The 23,898-nt window shown below is 28.7% G+C and overlaps 4 protein-coding genes and 1 non-coding gene across 10 annotated transcripts in view; 2 read left to right on the forward strand and 3 right to left on the reverse strand.

The window, feature by feature from the left end:
* The first annotated feature begins 6,075 nt into the window (after positions 1-6,075).
* On the forward strand, positions 6,076-12,203 carry LOC124423589 (centrosomal protein of 97 kDa). Of its 3 annotated transcripts, none has more exons than XM_046961472.1 (12): positions 6,076-6,213; positions 6,449-6,600; positions 6,800-6,958; positions 7,031-7,132; positions 7,232-7,428; positions 7,662-7,745; positions 7,849-8,144; positions 8,312-8,404; positions 9,027-9,227; positions 9,302-10,040; positions 10,116-10,338; positions 10,416-12,203. In XM_046961472.1, the coding sequence occupies exons 1-12, from the start codon at positions 6,201-6,203 to the stop codon at positions 10,998-11,000; spliced, it is 2,844 nt and encodes a 947-aa protein (XP_046817428.1). In that variant the 5' UTR covers positions 6,076-6,200; the 3' UTR covers positions 11,001-12,203. The 3 variants fall into 3 exon arrangements, with proteins under 3 accessions (XP_046817428.1, XP_046817429.1, XP_046817431.1); XM_046961475.1 differs by lacking the exon at positions 6,076-6,213 and adding an exon at positions 6,232-6,313; XM_046961473.1 differs by lacking the exon at positions 8,312-8,404.
* A 350-nt stretch (positions 12,204-12,553) lies between these two features.
* Positions 12,554-14,883, reverse strand: LOC124423708 (peptidyl-prolyl cis-trans isomerase CYP19-3-like). 3 transcript variants are annotated; one of them, XM_046961763.1, is made up of 6 exons: positions 14,436-14,879; positions 14,107-14,244; positions 13,743-14,041; positions 13,520-13,654; positions 13,164-13,352; positions 12,554-13,103 (listed from the first exon to the last, which is right to left on the reverse strand). In XM_046961763.1, exons 1-6 carry the CDS (start codon positions 14,518-14,520, stop codon positions 12,882-12,884), a joined length of 1,068 nt encoding a protein of 355 aa, XP_046817719.1. In that variant the 5' UTR covers positions 14,521-14,879; the 3' UTR covers positions 12,554-12,881. The 3 variants fall into 3 exon arrangements, with proteins under 3 accessions (XP_046817719.1, XP_046817718.1, XP_046817720.1); XM_046961762.1 differs by having other exon boundaries at positions 13,164-13,418; positions 14,436-14,869; XM_046961764.1 differs by having other exon boundaries at positions 12,899-13,090; positions 13,164-13,418; positions 14,436-14,883.
* A 196-nt stretch (positions 14,884-15,079) lies between these two features.
* Positions 15,080-15,151, reverse strand: Trnaq-cug. Its single transcript has one exon. It is a non-coding gene; the product is annotated as a tRNA-Gln (tRNA).
* Positions 15,152-15,748: 597 nt separating this feature from the next.
* Positions 15,749-18,069, reverse strand: LOC124423275 (NEDD4 family-interacting protein 1-like). 2 transcript variants are annotated; one of them, XM_046960826.1, is made up of 6 exons: positions 17,886-18,069; positions 17,142-17,291; positions 16,932-17,072; positions 16,718-16,841; positions 16,445-16,630; positions 15,749-16,382 (listed from the first exon to the last, which is right to left on the reverse strand). In XM_046960826.1, exons 1-6 carry the CDS (start codon positions 17,910-17,912, stop codon positions 16,279-16,281), a joined length of 732 nt encoding a protein of 243 aa, XP_046816782.1. In that variant the 5' UTR covers positions 17,913-18,069; the 3' UTR covers positions 15,749-16,278. The 2 variants fall into 2 exon arrangements, with proteins under 2 accessions (XP_046816782.1, XP_046816783.1); XM_046960827.1 differs by lacking the exon at positions 17,886-18,069 and adding an exon at positions 17,456-17,858.
* Positions 18,070-18,553: 484 nt separating this feature from the next.
* LOC124423361 (putative oxidoreductase GLYR1 homolog) overlaps positions 18,554-23,898 on the forward strand; it is a 32,942-nt gene continuing 27,597 nt past the window's right edge. Inside the window, exons 1-7 of the mRNA XM_046960987.1 lie at positions 18,554-18,651; positions 18,753-18,789; positions 19,698-19,786; positions 19,950-20,076; positions 20,300-20,404; positions 20,557-20,748; positions 22,247-22,420. Of these exons, the coding sequence (XP_046816943.1) occupies positions 18,617-18,651; positions 18,753-18,789; positions 19,698-19,786; positions 19,950-20,076; positions 20,300-20,404; positions 20,557-20,748; positions 22,247-22,420 (759 nt within the window). The 5' untranslated portion in view covers positions 18,554-18,616. The remainder of the gene's footprint in view (positions 18,652-18,752; positions 18,790-19,697; positions 19,787-19,949; positions 20,077-20,299; positions 20,405-20,556; positions 20,749-22,246; positions 22,421-23,898) is intronic.

The following is a 23,898-nucleotide window of genomic DNA, read 5'->3' on the forward strand; positions in this document are numbered from 1 at the left end:
AATTATACACGACTGGTGAGGATTGTCCAGGAATCTTTTTTTCAACGGCCGACGGCGAGATAGGACAAAGAGCGCAAAAGTAGGAGACCGACAGAAAGAGTCATTATGCTCGACGTGCCTACGAGGGAAAAGAATCTCGCGTAATTTTGCGTCGGAGGATTTGCGGGTGAAAGGATTGGTATAGTTTGGAACGAAGGAAAAAAAAATAAATCCACCTCGTTGTCTGCGATTCAACAAGAGAAAGAAAAAAAAAGAAAGGAAGGAAGAAAGAGAGAGAGAGAGAGAGAGAGAGAGAGAGAGAAAGGAAGCCAATGAAACGTTCTTAAAATATGGCCTTATTTATGAAAGCAAGTAAAATCTAGTCTATTCGAATTCATTGAATTTTATATTATATCTGTTTGGTTCTTGCTATCTCATCGAATCATTGGAAATATTTGAACGGAACGTTTCTCTCAAATGTTTTACGTTGTCGCCATGCTTCCTGAAAAATGCATGACGTTGTGTGCTCACAAAATTGGAAGGAAAAGAAGAATACGTGCATTGCACTTTCGTTCTCTTTCTCTCTCTCTATTTCTCTCTCTCTTTTTCCCTTTCTTCTTCTCTCATATGTGACTTTACAGCATTCTTTCGTCCCCTAAGAGAAGATTGTTGCGCAAACGTCAGAGAGAAAACACACAACGTGTACATAGACACAATTTTTAATACGCCTCTTGCGAAACTAGCTCGCTCGTAGAATTTTATCAGCCGCCTTGGATCTTCCTCTTTGCGATTACTGAAACCCAAGTATTGCTTTTGGGAATTACCGATTCTCAGAGGGATTTCTTTCCCTCTCTTCTTCTTTCTCTCTCTCTCTCTCTTTCTCTCTCTCTCTCTCTCCTTTCTCCTCCTCTTTCTTTCTCTCTTTCTTTCAAAGAGAAAATGAGAACGAGAGAGAGAGAGAGAGAGAGAGAGAGAGAGAAAGCAAGAGAGACATCGTAGAGGGATATTCCCGGAAAGCCGGAACGATGGAAAAAGGATTTCCACGTTTGTACTTGCGATCTTTCAGGCTGTCGTAATGAGAAATGTCTCTGTCATTGGTCGATTCTTTCGATGACATTTACAGTCTTTGTAAAATGATCTTACTTTTTATTTTTAAATTGTAAAGATAGAAAGAGAGGATAAGAGAGAAAGAGAGAGAGAGAGAGAGAGAGAGTAACTTCTTGAACGTTTAATAGTATCTTCGAGAGTCTTTTCTATAATCTAAAAGAAAAAAGATGAAAGAAAAAATATATTTGTCATTTATTCACATGTCAAACGTATTTCTGGAAGAAAATTAGTCTTTATTTTTGTACATTATAATTATAAAAATAATAACTTTAATTATAATTGTAACAAAAATAAACGAAAGTCATTGCAATATGTAAAGATCGTTTCAAAGATGGAACATAAATTTAAGAAAGATATGTGAGGACAGATACAGTTAACAGTGGTAATTCGTATTCGAGAATTTATTTCCTCGCGAGGAAGGCGGTCAATGACGACAACGACTACAACGAGGACGATTACGACAGGAAAATGCCGAGGAGGATCATAGAAAGGATATGTACTTTCAAGGAAGGTAGAATCGTCGACCGTTAATTCACGTTATCGGAAGAACGTTGATTCGCTGCTCGTGTCGTCGTTATGTCCTACATATTGTATGTATATACGAGCCGAGTTCATGAGAGACAAAGATATGGCTCGTTCTGTGAAACGCTTCGGTCAATCGATTGTCTTTAAACGTTATATCCTCCTTTTATATCGTCCAGGAGTTAATGGTACATACATATCGGTATATTTCGAGGATCGAGTATTTTCAAATTAAAAGGATGAAATTTTTAAATTTGTATTCGAATGTATATTCTTCTATAAGACAGATTTAAGAGATAAAAAGATAAAGAGAGAGAAAAAAAAAGAAAGATAATCAACTTTAACAATATCATTATTATATATTCTTAAAAAGGATAAGTTACATATAGTAAGTGTTGGGTTATAATTGTCTTGAAATCAATGTTAAAGCGTGAAAAATCTCATTATTTTTTCCCCTAAGCTCGCTCGCTCGTTCCTTTTCTATATTATCCACCTCTTTCCTCTCTTTGTCCTATCGCTCAATCGCCTTAGGCCACCTTTGTGCATCGCAAAGTGCTTTGTACGCGATAATCCATGAAGATTGCGGCTCAATGGCTTGTGGAATTTCTTTCTCTCTCTCTCTCTCTCTCTCTCCTTTTTTTTGCTTTTTTCCCTCTGCCAGTTGCACCCTTCGATCGTGGATCTTTTTTATTTCTCTCTCTCTCTCTCTCTCTCTCTCTCTCTCTCTCTCTCTCTCTCTCTCTCTCTCTCTCTCTCTCTCTCTCTCTCATCCATATATAGGTTAGTCATAGTTTGCATGTTATCCTTGAAAAAGGGCCACTCAAATGAAGGTCGTTTTCATCATACGGGTAAAGTTTCCAACCTTTCGCATTCTCGTGACTTTCGATGTTACGCTTGAATGACAGGCGTTTACCAATGCAATTGGCATTCATCAAAACGAAGCGTGCATTTTCGTTGGCGCATGGGTCCATGGCGCATAGGGTGATCGATCTTCTCGTGAAACGCTTTCCCTCATACTTTCGAATGGTTGTTCCTTTTCGATCAACGTTATCACCGTTTGTTCCTGATTCTCATGATGTTTTATTCATGTACGGTGCAAATAATTCTCGTTTAACCCTCTGCAAGTTAAAAGTTGATAAGACCTTTCATTGAATTAAACGAAACGAAAAGGACGAAATAATCTTTTAGTCCATTTTTATTTCCATTTCCTATATTTATTTCTTATCAAATATTCCTATGAGATAGAATGATAATTCACGTTGATAAAAGCTTTGCGTCGTTATCTCGGAAAAGTTTCTTTTTCATGAGTACAATTATGTCAGATGAAAACAGACTAAATTTTAGAAAAATGATCGCGTTAATTTTCGCATCGATGTAGAAATATGAAATAGATATATATTTATATGGTATAAATGCGTTATGTTGGAACGTGTCGTGGAATCGAATAATCAAGGGAACGGTCTTCTATACTCTGACATTCCTGAAACACTAGATACATATGAGAGAGTAAGGGTAGGTCGATACCAAGCACTGGGATACTGTGATGTATGCTGTAAAGCAACTTTATATACGACGCTCGTGTTATTCGATATATTCATTGAACAGTAATTAAAAGCTCTCTACCAGGGATGAAACTTAATGAAATCGACAGAGTAAAGATAATTAAAATTATATCGATTATTAAAATTATAACGAACTCGGTTTATAATTTAGAAGCCGTTCCCAATGATCGAAACAAAGATCTCGAATTTGTGAATGAAATTATGCGATTTTAAAAAATCGATAGAGAGATCTACAAGATCTCGTAAAATTTTTTTAAATTTAATAATTTTTTCGTTTTAAAATGAGAGCATCTGATTGATAAATTTGTACTTTTATCTTTTTTTTTTTTGGTTCGATTTTACATCGAACTATCGATCCCAGATAGCAAGACAGACGGCGAAGAAATAGAGGCAATGTCTAGTCTCGTTTAAAGAGGGTTCTCGTATTTCGACAAATCGCTCCCATCCTTCGTTTTATTCGAACGACATTCGGTGTAGTCGGTGCGTATAGGTAAGAGGGTGTTTAAGCGTATGCGACCGGTCGATACCGGCGTTGGCTGCTGGTAAGCCGTGTATCATGCTTTTACGCCACCCTTCCTCTTCGAAGCACCCACCTAATAATACGCTAGACAAGTAGCTCCTACCCTGTTGCTTGGATGAACCGATCTTTCTACATAGTACTACGTCGACGTAATCGGACAGCTAACGAGACACTCGACTAATCGCATAAGACGTCATCCTCAAGCTAACTTTTATTCTCACATTCCTTCTGTTCGAGCATCGATTTTTTTTTTTTTTTTTCAATTGCTGAGCAAAGTAGCTATCGTATGAAAATACCTTTGTATTATTTCCCTTCTATTCTTATTGTCAAAAAGAAAAAAAAAATCGTGTATTTGTCAGTACTATATTTATATTTGTATCAGTGCTAATAGGTATATACATTTCTTTTTTTTTTTTTTTTTACACAAAACCCGTTAGGACTTTTTTCGGCTTTATTTGCGAATGGAATCGACAGGACGACATGAAATTCATTTAATCTTTGAATTTCTGTCCATCGGTTTTTGTGGAGAAAGCACCGGCTACGTTGTGCCGGATACCCACAAATAGTTATTACGTAAGAAGGAAAAATAAAATGGACGTAGTAACTCTCCATTTGAAATGGAAAACATTTCTTTTTTATTGTTTTACGATCTACGATAATAGATAGTTACGACGGAACCATTTCATTTCTTTTATTCTAAAGTAAAATCAAACAATATCATCATTTTGTCATCTAATTGTGTGTAAGTTACAAGCTTTTTCGTAACTATGTTTATTTAATTTATTTTATTTTTTATTTAATTTTATATTTTATATTTTTTATTTAAACTATATATAAAAAAAAATGTAATGTAAAAAGTAATTATATTTAATTAAATAAACAAGAAGGAAACCACCATTTTACAATTATTTCATTTATGGAAAAAGAGCATATAAACTAATTTTTTTAAACTCATAAAAAAGAAATATTATCTTCAAATTCATATTCAGAAAGTTTAAAGTCCATGCTACTATAATTTAAACAAAATTGGTTTTAATTGTATTACTTTTCATTAAGTAATATTCCAATAAAACCTTGAAATTCAATTTTGGAAAATCAATTTTCTCGAAATAACGTTTTGGCGTATCTATAAATAGCCTTAATTATTACATCAATCATTTTTCATATTCCAATAAGTTAACACCGTAGCTCGATCTATATATATATACTAATACATTAAAATAATTAATAATTTCGATTAATTTACGTCAATCAAAATAATGTATAGTATACATATCTTACTGCTGTTTAACAACACAATATTATATTTTCCCAAAAATTTGTTACTATTAAAATAAAAATGTTCTATATAAGATCGAATCGAATGATTAAAAAATAAGATGTAAACAATAGCGATCGATCGATAAAACAATGGTCGGTAAAACAGAACTCCACTATTACCATTATCGATCGAATATCCAGTAAAAGGAGAAATTACTATTATCGGCACCGCTGATGGTTAAACAAAAATATACTATTACTCACCGCAATAATCGATAAAACAGAAATACACTATTACCAATTTATTTATCATGTTGCTGATACTGATACTGTTCAATATCTTCCACTATAAAAATGCATGCGTTCATTGATAAATATGCAAAATATAAGAACTATAATGAAAATACTGCTCTAACCAAGTACATAAAATAGGAATCTACTTTACCATTTATTTTAATCAAGAAATCGTCGTTATCGACTGATGGAAAAACAGAGATCTATTTGCCTGTCAATTAGTAATTAGGAAGTGTATTCACAGGCAAGATTTAAGTCTTATTTTCAACTATGCTTTATTTTTTGAAATACCGAAAATTTATTTTTTTTTTTGCTTTGAGGAAATTTATCCCCTTGTCTAAACCATGTACATTTTAAGTGTATTCTTTATTTTAATATTTAAATGAATTTGTCGGATATAACTAAAATTTTATATTTTTATTTTAAAGCTAACATTAATTACATATAAATCATCTGCACTATATAATTTTATTAATATTATTCTTGTTAATTTTCTTTCATTAGATTATTTTTAGATTACTTAATTTCATTAAATAATTTCGAAAACTTTCTGCAGTTTCGCAACGCCACCTGGATTTTTCGATCGCATAATTTTAAAATCAATAACACAAACTAATCCTTATAAAGAACGTAAAAAGTATATATTAACGACCATATATCTTAACTATATCATAATGATATACTTAAATATAACTTTTAATTTATAATATAATATAATACATTCCCATATAATCCCATACATGCAATAGAAACTATGAATTTATTATCTTTCACGTCTAATTTTCTTGTTAAGAACGTATCCTTTATAGTGATTATTTATAAAATTATATGAATTTAATAATTCAATTGAATGAAATAAGAATTATAAGTTTTTAAAAATTATAATTATGTTATTTCCTGAGTGGACAGTGATCGCGAGGACATCTTTATAGCGTCTATGAATTATTGTACTCATCATGGCTTCAACGGGTTAGTGTTTAGTAAAAATTTATGTCTATGTTATTTTGTAAACACCATTTAGAGTTAGAAATGTTTTCACTAGTGTTCTTAAAATTTACTTTTTTCAAATGTAAAAGCTTTCGATTGATTTATGGCATGCTAAAAATCTAATTTTTACACGCTCTTGTGCCAAGTGTTTTTGACATTTTACATTTTTCTTTTATGTTTTTAATAACGTTTAATAAAAATAATATTTTACCTTTAGAGTCTTTGGTATGCGATACGCTCGATTTAAGCGGTCAAGGTCTTAAGAAACTTGCTCGATGCCCATCTGATGCTGAAATCAGTACATTAATCTTAGATGACAATGAGCTTCAACGTCTTGATAATCTTGATTCATATCACAGAATTAATAAGGTATATTTCTTATTGTATTAACAAACTGTCATAATAACATTAAATACATTATACAGTAACATTATAATAATACTAAATTTAATTATGTTAATAACGTTCTTGCTATAAGCTTTTTTATTTGGTATGGTAAATTTGAATTTATCTTAATCATATTTAATATCTAATATGCAACATAACAAAATAAATTAATAAATTTCAGCTTTCAATAGTAAGGAATCAATTACTGCGAATGTATGGTGTATCAAAATTACATAATCTTGTAACCCTTAATTTAGCTAATAATGGTATATTAACAATAGAGGGAATAAAAGATATGATAAATTTACAAACACTGTGTTTAGCAGGTAATAATATAAAGGTAAGTAACTTCATGTTGAATAAATATATATTTTATAAATGATATATAATAATGTTAACGCAATGGTTTCAGTCCATTGAACATTTACATTCAAATACGAAGTTGGAACATTTAGACTTATCTGAAAATAGTATCAGCCACATTTCTGATATTTCGTATTTACGTAATCTTAAGGTATAAAATTTAAATATTTGATGTTTTAATCCTTTTTTAATCATGGCCATTTGCATGTATTTTTATTTTTCTGTTCTTATTATATCTGTTATGTTTTAGGAACTTTTCTTGCATAATAATCGCATAATCACATTACGACAGTGTGAACGCTACTTACCCACCTCATTAGAAACATTTACATTAGCAAATAACAGCATTACTGATTTGAATGAAATGTCTCATTTAGCTAATTTAAAGAATTTGATCAACTTTTCAATTGCTAACAATCCATGTGTTAGTATAACAGGTAATAGTATGTATCCTTTCGATAGTAGCATAATTCTTGCTTATGTACTAACCAACACTTAGTATGAATTAAATATATTTGTATGCAATTAAATACCCTATTTTTTGATATTACTTATAATTGTTAGAATTTTCATTAAACTTATTATAATATATTATCTGAGATTGCTAGATGCAAATGAAACATAAGTGCTGCTTTTAGTATTAAGTCAATAGTATATTCTTCTTAACACATAGTTTATAGTGGATTTGATTATCATCCATTTGTTATCAATTGGTGTATGAGTCTCAAGTCAATTGATGGTTATGCAGTGGATCCTATAGAAAGGTAGGTATACATAGAAGAATATACATTTCACATTAGCTAATAAAATAAAATATGAATATTAAATAAAATGATCGATGACTTAATCGAATTAATATTTACATAGTTTGAAAGCAGAATGGCTATATTCTCAAGGAAGAGGCAGACAATTTCGTGTCGGTGAGCATGCGCTTCTTGCTCAATATTTAGCTTCTGTCTGTCCCCTTTCAGGGGAAACTTTAGAGAATGAAACTGACAGAAAACTTAGGCTAATTTTGAGTAAAGCACAACACCACCAGCAGCAACTCAATCAGCAAAGTGACACAGGAAGTGTACATAGCTTAAGTAGCGTCGGAGTAACTCCTTCTCCTGCTGCTAGACGTAGACTTAACCATAACAGGACAAGTTCTCCAAGAAGGCCTAGTGAGTTTAACATCATCTTATTATTTATATAATATTATATGCAAAATTCACGTTTTTTGTTAGTAAAAATTACTAGAATTTGCTTTACCATTTTTAATTTATTATAGTAAAATGCAGCAATAGCAATAATATGTACGTACATCCTAGTCATAATCTGTTTTCTCTAGTTACACCAATGTTGACATACTATGAAGATAAATGCTTACAATCACCAAAATTTTATGAGGCAAAATACTGTGTCTGCCATTCACCTTGCAAAGGTACCCTAAGTCAAAGAGCAGATTTTAATATATATATATATATATATATATATATATATATATCTCTGGTTATGTGGTACATGTGTGTAGGAATATAAGTAATAAATTAGAAATAATTTGTATTTACAAATATATTTAAAATAATCAAGTATTGATAGATTCAAATAGTAATCACAAATTTAATATAACTTTAAGAAAAAATTTACAACGAAGTGACATCACATTTACTGTCTATATAAAAATTCAATATTATGCATTAAATTTGAAAAAATATGTAATATTAAGTCATTTTTAATTTTTTCATCCTACACACATCTGTATCTTTCAAGCATAGTACTTATTAAGCAGTTGCTTTTTTAGGCTTATAGAGCAAATAAATTTGGTGAATGAAAGCAAGAACAATGTTATAAGCTATCTAGGTGCATTTAACAATATAAAGATCAATATTTTATATAGTTCAACATTTCATCTACATTGTTTCATTTTAATACGTTAACCTAAATTACTAATGGTGGTTTCATTTGCACGCTTTTGCTAGCAATTGCTAGCTGTATATTATTCGAACGTATTGTTATATTTGTAGTTTATACTATCCATTCCTAACATTGTTACATTTTATTAGATTCATCAAGAAACTCTATGAGAATGAGATCACCAGATAGAATGGTTTCCAGTTGCCATACAGATGCTATGGTTTCTTCCTGTCATACTTTATTTAATAATGATCATGAACCATTGATGACACAAAGTTTAGATCCAAATATGCTTTGTAATACTTTGAATAATAAAACAGCAAATAATTCTGGATTAGAAGATATGGAAGGTAAAACTAAAAATAAAATATAACATTTTTGATTTGCTCAAGCTAAAATTGTGCAAAAAATTTTTTATTTATAGAAACATCAAGTCCTCTACAAGCTGCTACAAAACTAGTGCCAGTTCCAGAATCTTTAATGAGTCCAGATTTTCGGCCGCCCTCTGGATTATCAAAAGTTTTACCTAAAACTCCACCAAGTAAATTAAATTCACCATGCCAAGTAACTATTCCTGCAAAAGCTTCCACAGATGGTGATGCAAAAGCAATTCCTATAATAAATACAGTAAATCCTATGGCAAAAACGAATCTTGGTGCTTTGAAAGCAAATGCACTTGTAAAGAGTAATTCTGCAACAAATTGCTCTATTGGAAAACCAAACATAGCCAAACCTATTATTACAAATACTAATGGAAAATGTCCTCACAGTGTGAAAATTAATAATTATGTACAGAGCAAAACATTACCTGCAAAACGTAGCACCAAAAGTTCACCCTATCTAGGTAGAAATATACAAAGACCTAAAAGTGCATGTGACAGAAATAAATCTAGCTTAATAAAAAGGGGAAAAGATGGAGATGGAGATAACGTAGCACTTAGCAGTGACGAAGATAGCGAAGTATGCCAAGCAAAACTGGATAGCATTAGAAGTAGAGCAATTCAAAGACGACAAGAAGATAGTAATAAAGATCAAGATCGTACAGAGAAAGCAGCAATTTGTATTCAAAGAATGTGGAGGGGTTATCATACTAGAAATCTTAATAAAAAAGCAACTACTATACTAAAAACTATTGAAATGATGAGAACAAATAAATATATTCAGTAAGTTATTACTTGTTTCTACATTAAATAAAAATATTTATTATATCATTGAATGCATCATTAATGATATTCTAGAAAATTATCTACTGATATGGAAGCAACAAGAACTGCATTGGAAAGTGAACATAAACTACAATTGCTACAAATGCAAGCTATTAATGCATTATGGAAAAAGGTTGTCAGCTTACAGCCCGGAGGTAGTCGTGAAAATGCGAGTAATGAAAGTGAAACTACTATACAACCAAATGCAGATGTTGTAATAAATCTAGCACAAACGTGCAATTTATTACATACTCAGGTGAGTTAATATTATGCCAATATTAATATCAGTTCATATGACATATAATAAAAAATAATTTGGATATGTGTGTATAGGTACAACAATTACAAGATTCAATGTCGGAAATAAGACGGTGTATGTCAAGTATGCAACCAAAATCAATGCTTGTTGATAATGGAGTTGCAACTCAAACAGAAATTTCAGCTGTTCATACACCTGCTGGTGAAGAAAATACATTTCCTTATGCTAGACCTAACAGACCTCAATCTTTGCCAATACATCAAACAATACACGAGGGGAATGAAAATAAAAGCTTTGCATCTAATTTAGTAGATAGTGTTCTTAAAAAAGTATCACAATCGACCGATACAACTGATGATGAAGTAAACACAGATATTTTAAATTCTAATGAAAATCAAGAACTTCTTAATTCCAATGAACATCCAGATATGTTCAAGAGCTGTGAAGAAATCGTAGAGCCAGAATTTAAAGATGTGGTAGATAGTAAAATAACAAATGAATATGAAGGAATAATTGATAATACTGAGATCAGTGGTGAGGTCTGTGAAGAAACACTGTGCAAGGAATTACATAATCTTATTGAAACTGAAAATTCTGTAGATGTGGAAAAACAAAATAATACCAACGAATTTCAAAAAGAAGCATTAAATGCTGATTAAATGTGGTGAATCCTATAGAATATTCTACAATTGTATGTCTCGATAATAAGCTACAAAAAGTGAAATTAATTTTTTGAAAATATTGCTCTGTGTGCAGAATGATTGATAAATATGAAAACAAAATTGAATATTGTAAATAATTGAAATGAAAAGCTCCTAATCATAGCCATAATGACATAAGATATGTGTAGTAGTAAATCGATGTATGTTCAGTAGCAGCGCTTTTTTTACCATTTTTAAAAAATGAAGGAATATCGATCAGGAATTAAAAAGCTGCCACACGTCCTTTTCAATGATATTATGACATGGTTAAAGGAAAACTAAAAATATATACTTATAAGCAATTATCATTGATCTGCAAGTTTAATTGCACTTATAAAGCAATTATGGAAGTTTTCCGTCCATGTATTTAAGTACAGGACATTTTATTAATGTACAAAATAAGCATTCCTAGCACTCAGTATTAAGGACCTCTTTTCTTTAAAAAAAAAAAATGTTATAAAAAATCTGATTGTGTGTACAGGAAGAGCAATTCTGCACATTTGACATATTGATGGCTAATGCCTTTTGTCAATTTTCAGAAATAAGTAGCTATTGTGTATATGAAAATAGAATTTTATTCACATAAACATTTTTCAAGTTAAAAAGTTAGATTTAACAAATTTATAATTACTACTTATTAATTATTTATATTTATTTAATATTATTGATTCCAATGATGACAAGTTAGTATTATTATCATGAATGAAATGAACGGATTGTCAGTTAGATAGAGACATAAGACTTTTTTCTCTAGTCAATAGAATATATAGTTCACATATTTAAGCATATTACTTATTAATTAATTATAGAATTGTTATGTAGGTATGCATGTTATATTGAAAATTAACAATCGATATTATATCAAGCAATAGAATTATATTTTGATTTTAATAATCTAGCATTAATACATTTTTGCATATCTGTACACTTTTAACATGATGATTGTAAGCACATAAATATAACAAGCAAGCACTGCTTTAAAAAAATATATACTCAGAAAGAGTGTATATAAAAATTAGTTTTAATACTTCACGAATCTCATTTTTATATGTTTTGAGGAATTTCTTTAATGTGACCATTTATAATTTACTGTATTATATTAATTCAATATGATATAAAACATTAATTCACAATATGTTATTAATAAATGAAAAAAAGAATGTAAATGGATCTGAATATATATAAAGCGATAAAATGTTAAGAAAATTTTCCTGAGTGAAATAATCTTTATTTTATTCACTTTATATTTTATTTATATTTTTACTATGATATATTAAAAATATAGAAGATCTTCACATAAATTGTCATAAATATTATAAGTAGTATTAATATAAAGCAGTGTGCGCTTTGTTAAAATTATTCACTTGCTTTTCTATGTTTTGAATTGCATGGTATTAGTTCACTATACAAATATAATCTAAAGTTTTAATATACAGCATTAACTCAAACAAATACAAATGAATAATCAAAGATCAAGAAAGTATATGAATTTATAAACATAAAAATTTGTATTTATTTTACACCCCAAATATTTTATTTATTTTGTAATTATACAAAGCACCTACAATTTACTGAATTGTAGAAGTTGTGTATGTACACAGCACTTATTTCTTACAGACTATTTATTATTATATTTATGATTACAAGTATTTCAACAAGTATGCAAACTTCTTTATATGATAACATTCATGTTTCTTATAGTCGAAAAAAATTATGCAATGCGAATTTATCTTTTTATACTAATTTGTACTTCAGACACATACCATAATTGTCATGTTTGTATTCATCACTATTATAAATCCTATTATCTTGACATAATATATTATTAAAATTACTATATTAGTTTTTGAACATTCTTTGACAGGTGGCTTTTTCTACTGCTAAATAGGAATTCATTACTTTTTTTACTTTCTCAATTTCTTTTAAAATGTCTTTATTGTTGGGACATTCTGCAAGTGAATGTTTTAAGTCTGCCAAACCAGCCTCATATTCATTTAGACCCATGTATGCTTGTCCTCTTCGAAAAAATGCCTTACCATTTGATGTATCTATTTCCAAAACCTAAATATTATATTAAGATTAAATATAGAATATAGATAATTTTTATATCAGGGAACTTACCTCATTACATAATTTAAGTGTGCTGCGATAATCTTTTTTTTTTAATTGTACAGCAGCTAGATTTAACATAGTTGTTACTTTAAGACCTGTTGCAGAATCACCTAAAGTGTCAGGCATATCACTCAACTTTATCATCCATTCATAATAACGTAATGCTTTTTTATACTTTCTGCCTGCATCTATATAATTCTTCATTGAAAAATAAGTGTTTCCAGAATCTTTTATTTTTTTAATAACCTCTGAGACATACTTGTACTACAAATTTTGGTAATTACCAGAGCTTGATAACTTTATATAAAATTAAATAAATGATGAAAAAGTGATATCAATTATATTTATATAAAATAAATACTTACAGTTAGTTTATCAGTACATAATGCATAATCCCAGTCTTCTGGCCAAGGGGTATATATATCTTCTGAACCATCATTTTCCTCCAAATTCCAATTCTCTCCTCTTTTCAATTCTCCACAATTAATTATACAAATTTTCTAATAATAATAATAATAATAATAATTTTTACATAATAATGAAAAAATATAAAATAATATATAAATAGTTATATCGTAAGAGCATTACCTCAATGGGAAGATCCTTAACAACTGGTACATTGTTAATTTCTATTACTATTCCCATACCTTTTATAACTTTGCCAAAAACTACATTGGTATTATCCAAATGTATGCAAGGAACAGTAGTGATAATGAACTGAGAACTATTGGTATTAGGATGACCTTCATTTACCATACTCAATAATCCACTATGCGAATGTGAAATTTGAAAAGATTCATCCTCAAAATGAGGACCATATATACTTTCACCGCTAGTTCCATCAAAATTAATAATATCTCCTCCTTGAATCATAAACTGAGGTATCACTGAAATCAAATTGAAAAATTTAATAAATAGAAAAATATGTAATTTGAAAATTGATATTACATACCCTTATGAAATATCGATCCTTTGTAATGTAATTTCTTATTATTAATACCATTTCCCTTTTCTCCCGTACATAAAGCTCGAAAATTTTCTGCCGTTCGTGGTGTTACATCCTTAAATAGTTCTATCACAATTCTTCCCACTAAATCAATATGAAATCACCAATATATAAGTAACACTAATGTTACAATTGTTAAAAGGTACAAAAATTTATCACGCATTAAACGTACGAGAATGATTTTATATAAGACAGTCAAATAATTGTTAATCGCGCGCCATAGAATGAAACAAACTTCCTTGTCCAAAAATTATTTAATTTCTATTCCAAAGTACCTTTTTCTGTTCCAATAGCAACATCTAGAAACACTAATGGATTTTTCTCAAATACATCCGTTTGATCCTCCAAAGGACGTTTCATGTTTCATTTAGCTAATTAACAAAGTTTATGATAAAACTTATCATGTGCAATTTTTTACAATTTCCATAACATTGATAACGATATTACATCGTAAGAATCAACAATTATAAGCTAATATTACAGATAAGTTATAAGATAGACATAACATTTTATGAAACTCAATTATCGATAGTAAACAATTCACACTGCCTGTCGAATTGACAATTTAATTGGAATTCAAAGATGATTGAACTTTTCCCGTTGAGTCTGCTGAATCATGGACGAAGTCGATCCACTTCGTCGATGAATATCACATTGAATTATTATTACTTTTCTTTTAGTAGGGCAGATGGCAACATCATCGTGCAAACATAATTGAAAGAAAAATTCTAATATGTAGTTAATATGAATTATAATGTAAATTATATTTCAATGCATGCGTGAATTTTGATTTATTAATTTTTAACTTTGTATTATAGATTAAATATCTAATAATCTTTTACATCGTGTGTTACGTTATTACGTATTACAATTTGAATAACAAATTACGAAAAGAAAAAAAAAAGGACACAGGTGGCAAAGGTCCCACCGAGATTTGAACTCGGATCGCTGGATTCAGAGTCCAGAGTGCTAACCATTACACCATGGGACCTTCCGAATTGTCGTTGTCTAAATTGTACAATAACAATTTTCTATATATTATTTAGAAAAAAATAAAAATATCTAATTATGTAATTGTGAAGAAATATATTTAAAATAAAATATATTTCAATTATATTAATTTTTAATGTGTTTCTAATAGATGCAAATTAATTTTTTTCAAAAAGATAAATTTGTTTAGAAAAAGAATTTAAAATAAAGATATGATATATTTTTTCTTTCCATCCTTTTGTCTCTCTCTTTCTATAATGAATATATATTAATGAAATTTTTGAGAAAATAACGAATAATGCATAACGTTATGTATAATAATAATAATTTTTAATATATTGGTGTATAATATTGATACCATTAACCTATACATATGAATTCAGCAAGAATTCTGTCTATATATATATATAAATTATAATAATATATATGTATATATATGTGTGTGTATATAACATATAATATATATTAATATATATAATATATATTATATATATAAACAAGCAATTGTTTATTAAGATGTATTATAAGAATCATATATAGTTGAATATCTATGAACTATCTAGTGCTAGTGTGTATTACACAATATCACTATCAAAAGTTTTTCCCTCTATACTTAATAATATTTTTTATTTTTTCAATATTTCTTTCTAAGCAATCCTCATACATTTCGGCCATTAAACAATTCTTTCACTCATAATATCATACTTATGAGAAATACTTTTATTTATAGCACATATTTATCTATTGATATCTTGGACAATATTGCACAAAACAATGCACAAATAATTTGTCTTTTTAAGCATTGTATGTGCTACTTGAACAATAAAAATGTACAGATTTTTTTCTACTTTATAACAATGGGTAGTGTGCGCAAACTAATTTTTCTTTGACTTCCTTGCTTTATTAATTTGCCTTATTACACTTATTTATTATTCTTGCTAAGAAGTGTACTTGGCAAATTATTTTGAAAATTTTTCTGTACTAGTTTATTACGATTGATTAATATAAGAGCTATATAAAGTATTGATTTTAATGGGTGTCGATTATATATTATACAAATACAACCCCAAATAGAAATGCTGCTTTTTTTTCTAAAGCCAAGATGGGTAAAAGTGCATATTTAAAAACTTAATAGAAAAACAATAAGCGTTCCTGCGCACTACCAGAGAGTAGTCTCCATCCACGTTTAATATTCAAATATTGGATGATGGCGCGTACACAAATTAGAATACCTATAATGTAAAAGTTCATTAGCATATAATCATTTAATATAAAGATTATAAATTATACTAACCAAATGCCATTATCAACCACCATAGCCATGAGTTTTCTCGCGAAGCAAGATCAGTAGAATGTTTAACAATCAATGTCCATTTTGTCAATGAAAGGCCAAAACCAGATAATGCTCCATAACGAGAAGCAATTGTATGACAGAAGCACATCAAAAGAAGAAATCCAATCCAGTTGAATAAGAAAGCAACTGTAAGAAAAATTAATGTAATAAATACAATATTTTTATAAGTATAAAAAAAGAAGCTAAAAGAAAAGGAGTGAAAATATATTTTACCCAAGAATGCAGTAAAAAACATGAAATCAGTGCCAAGCAATCCGCTTTCTGGATCTCCTTCTGCAGCCTCTGTGTCTATAGCAAGAATTGTCAGTGGTTGTTGTTGAGGTCTAATACTACCAGGCTGTAAAAAAGTACATACAAAGATCATAATGATTAAAAAGAAATGAAAACATTTATTATAAGATTTATGAAATAAGAAGAATAAACTTACCATGTGTATTTGAGGATGAGGTTCTCCTTGTAATGTTTTTTCACGTTGTACTTCTTCATAGCTAGGTAGTTTTGTAGCTACCTCGTAAGGAGGTGGCGCTGAAAAATCTGGTTTTGGTGGTGGTATTTCTTCAACCTCGGCCTATTATAATAATATTAAGTTATTTAAAATTCATATTATATTATATTATTGAATGAATAGATATATTACCATTCTAGTTGTAACAGTAGCCTGGGCCATAGATGCGTTGTTGGAATGACCAAGCATACCTCCTTGTATGGCAGGCAGTGTCACAGTCAGCGAAGGTACTTCGTTACGTGGAGATGTTTCACCATTTGTATCATCATTTGTTTGGGATGGCTAAAATATTTTATCATAATATTCCACAAAAAAATTGAAACTTAATCCCTATATATGAAGCAATGAAATATTACTTTCACTTTTTTTTCTCTCTTTCTCATAAAAGTATCAGCAAAAGAGAACACCAAATAAAAGACATCAATTGTAAAATTATTCCAACGCACCTGTATGTTCTATTTGCTGTCTTTAGTTTTTAATTTGAATCATAGAAATATGATCATAATCATTTACTCGTTTATAGGAATGAACTTTATGACAGTGTAGGCATGGAAATTTTTATTTTATTATAGCAAAACAAGTGATAATCAACGAAGAGCAATGTGTGCATTTTTTACTTAGTCAACGCGTGTATTTAAGTTCTGTGAAGATATTTTTAGGTTTTTTTTCTTTTCTTTTCTTTTTTTTTTATTTTTTTTTCTTTTTTTTTCTTTTTTTCTTTTTTTTTTCTTTTTTTTTTTTTTTTTCAATGCATTAGGCGAAAATGTAAAGATGTTCGTCAAACGACAATGAAGCACAAAGCATCACGAGGAGCGGAGTGATGTGTCCTCAAAAGATGAAATATTTACGGTGTCCCGCAACATTCATAACACGTACCATATTGTAACGAATGTTACTATCCATTCCCAATCAGATTTGCACGAAACTTGTTAGCAATACTGTAATTTCGTGCGGAAGATGAAAATTATTTTTAATTACGATAAATGCTGCTTGCAAAATAGGAAAAAATTCTCACAATCGATGGCTGACAGCTGGTAAGATTGCAAGCGCCGTGAATCTTATATTTTTTCTGCATTCACGTCTATCATTCTTTCTTAAATGTTTATCTCTTATATTTTTTTCTATATATTGAAAAAAAAAAAAACAACTATTCTCATGTATGCCAGCTAATATCTGCCATTTTTATAAAATATCATACATGCTGCAATAAGCTTAGTTTAATTGAAAATAAATTGAAAATCATTTATATGTTTCATATACAAATGCATTTGTACGCATTGTAAACGAGACTTTAGGACGGGACTGTAGCGTGCAGGAATTCAGAATGTTACCGGAAGTTTACAAATTAGGAATATTTACATGTAATTTCAATATTTTTTAAACATTTTCAATACATATACATTATTTCAATGTATTAATTTAAAAAATTTTTTAGATGTATGAAAATAATAAGCGACTTAGTCGTGAAGAAAAAAAACAGTTATGCATTTGACTAGAGCATAGAGGAGGGGATGATTTGGATTACGTCGTCGTGCACAAACGACGCTCTCCTCATCAGTCAGTCGCTTGCGGTTCGTGAGCGAAGAGATAGTGGTTATACCTCGACTATGTCTGAAATGTACAAACTAGGTGATTTGGTATGGTGTGTATAAATTGAGTGATAAATTGTTCAATCTCTATATCAAGAATCTGTGAAACTATTTTAAAGAGTGATGATTGATCGTTAATTTTTGTAAATTTCAGGGCGAAGATGAAGGGATTTTCACCGTGGCCTGGCCGGGTAAGTCTTTGGAATCGGTTCTTCGGTAACGGTTCTTTGACTTAATGTTACATATCGTATCCAGTCGCGCGCGCCACGAAGTCGAACGCGCCATCGTTATTAGGCGGGATTTTGTACGACTCATGGGTTTTCTGCTAATATTTTCGCTTTTTTTCATTGAAAATCGACATATTTTTGATACATTTTATATGGCTATGAACGTTACCATGTTGTTCCTTCGTCTTACGTATCTCCCGCCACACCCGACCTTCGAATTCAAATTGGCGCGCTAGTTACAAAAATATAACCTAAATTCGCTTCCCCTTATGTTCCCCCTCCTTTTCCTCTTTCGCGGACTGTTTGTCTTTATCATGGATCTCTATGATGTTTGCAATAGGAATACGACGTATCCATCGTATTCTACTTTAACACGTGATTGAGTAATATTTTTCTATTAACTTCGAAACATTTGCTACATGTTTTTTTTTTTTTTTTTTTAAATTCGCAATAATTCTCATGCGTCTAGCCACCTATATGTATTTGCGCGGGAACTATGAGGTTCCGTAATTCATTTATACGTGTATGTCAAATTTATTTATTATTCGTCTAATTTTCGACATTTGTAATAAGATTTTGGAATAATAATTACAACAATATTTTTGTATAATTATTATTTATATAGTAATAAAATGTTAGATTTGCTTTCATATTATGGATAGGCTATTTCTTTTAATTACAATGTGTACAAAAATGCTTGTATAAAAAAGATCTATGTCCTTTTAATGAACTATATATCTGCAAATTTATAAAATATTTATCTGTATAATATGATAAATGAAGCAAAATACATGATAACTTTTATGGTAGTGCTATGATGCAATCATTGGGACATACTTTGTCTTATACTAATTTAAACGTGATATCCGAAGGTATCCATTCCTTCGAAGGATTTGAAGAAACCAGGAAATACTAAGAGAGGACCAGTACAATGTATTTTCTTCTTTGGAACTAATAATTAGTAAGTTCATGTTTAAGTTCGTTGTTTTGTCTTTTTATTTATTTATTTATTTATTTCTTTTTTTTTTCTTTCTTTTTTTTTTTTTTTTTTTTCATTCTTTATTTCTTAATAGTATTTTCGTTAGTTATGTCAGTCTTTACATTCAAAGATACATTTCTTCTAGTGCATGGATAGAAGAATCCAATATCAAACCATACCAACAATATAAAGATACTTTGGTAAAGTCAAGTAAGTCTATCGCTTTTAAAGATGCAGTGGAAGCTATAGAAGAATTTATTGCCAAAGGAGAGGTAAATTTATTATTTAAGGTTTCTTAAGTTCTTCCAATAATAATTTTCATATATTCATAATTTGATATAATAGAAATATATTTTGTTCGTTATATACTGTCTTTAAAATTCAAATACTAAAAAGCTTTTGTTATTCCATATTAGAAAATTTGACTTCTTTTAATAAATATTTATCTATATGAATAAATAAGACATCTTGTGTAAAAATATTTATATGCTTTAGGTTTTTGAAGATGGCTTAGATCCAGATTCGTTATTTGACAGACTGAAAGAAGACACGTTATCTACAGAAAAGAAAATAGTTACAAAAATACCGAAACCACGCAAGGTGAGATCTTGTATTAACTCTGTATTTTTTATATTATATATTTGATTATTCATTTTGATTTTAATTATGTTGCACCTTTGAATAATAGAGGAATTTTTGATTTGTTAAATTAAGATTTTGCAATTAAAATTTCAAATGCACTATTAAAATAGGAAACACCAAAAGCTAAGAGACTGGATAGTGGTGCCAGTGACACACGTCGTCCAGCCAAAAAACAACGCAGAGAATCCAGTACAAGCAATAGTAACAGAGTCGGCAGTATTAGTCCTGCACTAAATCATTCTACTCCTACTAGGAAGTCAGGTTCAACTCTTCTAAACAGGCCAGCCAATATCACCAGACCTGTAAGTTATTATATTATTTTTAATCAAAATAAGTTTCGTTTTCAATCAGTCGCAGATATAATAATTTTCAAGAGATTATATTTAATAGATATTAACAGTGTTAATTATTCGATACCTTTATACTTTCCTAAGAAATTTATGAGAAACTTAAAAATTCTCTTTCCTTTAATTCCTATTGGGAAGTATAATATAATTAATGAATAATTATTCATAATTCTATATTTGCAATAATAATTGATTTATAAATAATATGCGACTGTCAATTAATACTTTTATTTAACTAAATATAATAAAAAATATTGTGAGTAATAATTTATACAAATTTCATAATTATGCCTATTTCTTATGTTTTGTATTAATTTTATTGAATGATTTTTGATTAATTCTGTTTTTAAAGATAATACATAATTGCTACATTAATGTAGTAATATTGATTTTTATAGTTGCAGCATAAAATAATAGATTTATTTTGCTGTTCATACAAGGTTTTATATAATCTCATATTAAAAATAAATTAATATTTTATTAGTAAACATTATCTATATGAAAATCTTTAAATAGGCAGTTTTTATAAATTATAATTAATTAATTTTTATGTGGAATAATGTTTACATGTATATTTTCACAATTATATATTTATAAAAATATCATATGAAAGTTTTAAGATAAAATCATCAAAATTATATCAATTAAAAGGAATGAATAGTCTGTTTATCTTTCCTTTTCTTTCTTTCTTTCTTTCTTTCTTTTTTTTTTTTCTTTTTTTTTTTTTTCTTTTTTTTTTTAAGCTTTTGTGAGGTTTCACGATGTATCAGTTGTTCAACTTATCAAAGATAGTTAAGTACTCAGTCTTGCAAAAAATCTATGAAAATATAGTATAAAAAAATTGAACATACTATATGTTTAATTATAGATACATGTTTTATTTATTGGCAAAAATACTATCAAATTAATACAAATGAGAAAGAAATATAATTTTCATAGATGCATATATATATATATAATATACATGCTATATTGATTGCATCAATAGTGAGTACACACTACTAATACATAGTTCTTCACCTGAGGCATGATGCAATTTTCAAGCTACTATGAAGTAAATAATGCACGTATTTACGCTAACATTTTGTTAATGTGTTAACAATCTATACGATGTTTATTCTTATACTCTACGCATTTCATATAAATAATTGAAATTATAAGTAATTTTCTTCCTTTATAATGTGCAATATAAACATATGTGCAAATCCATTAAATATTTATTTAAATTATTTTTATTAAACAAATCTTACGTACTTGAAGTATAGTTATTTAATATTTCAAGTATAATTTAATAATAAAATCGTAATAATGATAACAAAAAAGAAAGATTAAGATTAAAAGTAACTTTTTTTTTTTAAATTTCTTATTACTTTTACTTCCTTTAAGATATTCTTTAACGAATGATTTCTCGTCCTATTTGAAATTTAATCGTCTGTTACACTTTGTGCAACAGGTAACACCACCTCTAGATGTTGAAACATTATCTCAAACACTCAAAGAGAAGAATATCCTTCCTTCGAATTTGAAATTTGGTTTCCTCGGTTTGGGAATTATGGGCAGTGGCATCGTAAAAAATTTGATCAACAGTGGGCACAGCGTGATAGTGTGGAATCGAACGCAAGAAAAGGTATGTACCTCGTGCGCCATTTTTTCTTTTTTTCTTTTTTTTTTTCTTTTTTTTTTTTCTTTTTCTTTTTTTTCTTTTCTCGATAACATAGATAAACATAAATTTAAAAAAGAAATTTTTTAACGACTATTAATGATTTTATATATATATATGCTTTAACTATATATGTGTGTATATATATATGCTTTAACTATATATATATACATATGTGTATATATATATATATATATATATATATATATATATATATATATATATATATATATATGTATGTATATATGTATATTTTTCAAAGGTTTAATTAATGCATATAACTAAAATCAACTATATCAATGAACTTATGGTGATGATAACATTAAACATTTTACCATGAATATGCAATCATTATCGTTATAATTATACAGTAAAATGGTAATATTTTCTATCAATTTCTTCATCTTCGCGCTCTATCGCGTGGGCGGGTAACACGTATTCAACGTTGAACGTTCGAACATATTGATAAGCCATGCAGATTTATTGGTCCAATTAATAAGAATTTTATTCCGAAGATGTACTGGGTCAGTACATCGAACTTGAAACGATTATGTAAATTATATTTTTAGAAACAAGATTGAATTAGCGTGCACATTTTCTAATGCAGTGCTTGCTTGTCATTACTTTATCTTAATCGTACAAACCTCATTGCCGCGTATCGAGCTACGATTTTTTTTTTTCCCCCTTTTTTTGAGATGGTTGGGACTTTTTTTTTTTTTAAAGAAGGATACTGAACTTTGATAGAAAGAGAGGGAAGAGGGATGTTTAAAAACAATAGTTTCGTTATACGTGTAAAGTAATTTTATTTTTACGATTAATATAGTCTATATATATTTATTTATTTATTTATTCATTTATTTATTTATTTATTATTTAAATCATATTAATAATTGTCGAAAAAATGTCTGAGATTTTTTTTTTTTTTGTTTTCGGAAAAAAGTTATAATTTATCATATAAAAGAAAAATATGTTATCTTAGAAAATGTTTTTATATCAATAATATATATATATATATATATATATATATATATATATATATATATATATATGTTTATTTGCTAATACGTAATTAATGGATCTTTCTTTCATTAAAAAAAGATAAAGAAATTTCATTGCCACAGTTATCCCAATTTTTTGTTTCATCTCGTATTCTATAAATTTACTCGTACTTTTATTTGAAGTAATAGAATAAATAAAACTCCGAGAGTTTTCAATAGCCATGCTCTCATCGTTTTATCATTCGTCGTGTAAACTATAAATGATGTTTAGGTTGTATACTCGATATATCGTTTTAGAGACAAATTTTATCGAAAGTTATTCTTTGGAATTCGGAAATAATATTTTTCTAATAATAGAATTTCACTGAAAATCCTAAATGTTCTTTAGAAAAAAAAGAAAAGGATACGCTTTATTTTTTTTAATAATATTTTTTAAGTTCTCCAGTA

Source organism: Vespa crabro, chromosome 4, assembly GCF_910589235.1.
Source record: "Vespa crabro chromosome 4, iyVesCrab1.2, whole genome shotgun sequence".
Taxonomy (NCBI): Eukaryota; Metazoa; Arthropoda; class Insecta; order Hymenoptera; family Vespidae; genus Vespa; species Vespa crabro.

Bases quoted from the DNA above. Each gene is read 5' to 3' on its own strand.
- LOC124423589 (XM_046961472.1), top strand. The intron at 9,228-9,301 runs GTAAAACTAAAA...TTTTATTTATAG, and splicing joins TGGATTAGAAGATATGGAAG to AAACATCAAGTCCTCTACAA. The intron at 10,041-10,115 runs GTAAGTTATTAC...ATGATATTCTAG, and splicing joins AGAACAAATAAATATATTCA to AAAATTATCTACTGATATGG.
- LOC124423708 (XM_046961762.1), bottom strand. From the start codon at position 14,520: ATGAAACGTCCTTTGGAGGATCAAACGGATGTATTTGAGAAAAATCCA. The intron at 13,419-13,519 runs GTAAGTATTTAT...CAAAATTTGTAG, and splicing joins TATGTACTGATAAACTAACT to TACAAGTATGTCTCAGAGGT. The intron at 13,104-13,163 runs GTAAGTTCCCTG...TATAATATTTAG, and splicing joins CACTTAAATTATGTAATGAG to GTTTTGGAAATAGATACATC.
- LOC124423275 (XM_046960826.1), bottom strand. From the start codon at position 17,912: ATGGATAGTAACATTCGTTACAATATG. The intron at 17,292-17,885 runs GTACGTGTTATG...AAAATATTTTAG, and splicing joins GTAACATTCGTTACAATATG to CCATCCCAAACAAATGATGA. The intron at 16,631-16,717 runs GTAAAATATATT...TTTTTCTTACAG, and splicing joins GTTTTTTACTGCATTCTTGG to TTGCTTTCTTATTCAACTGG.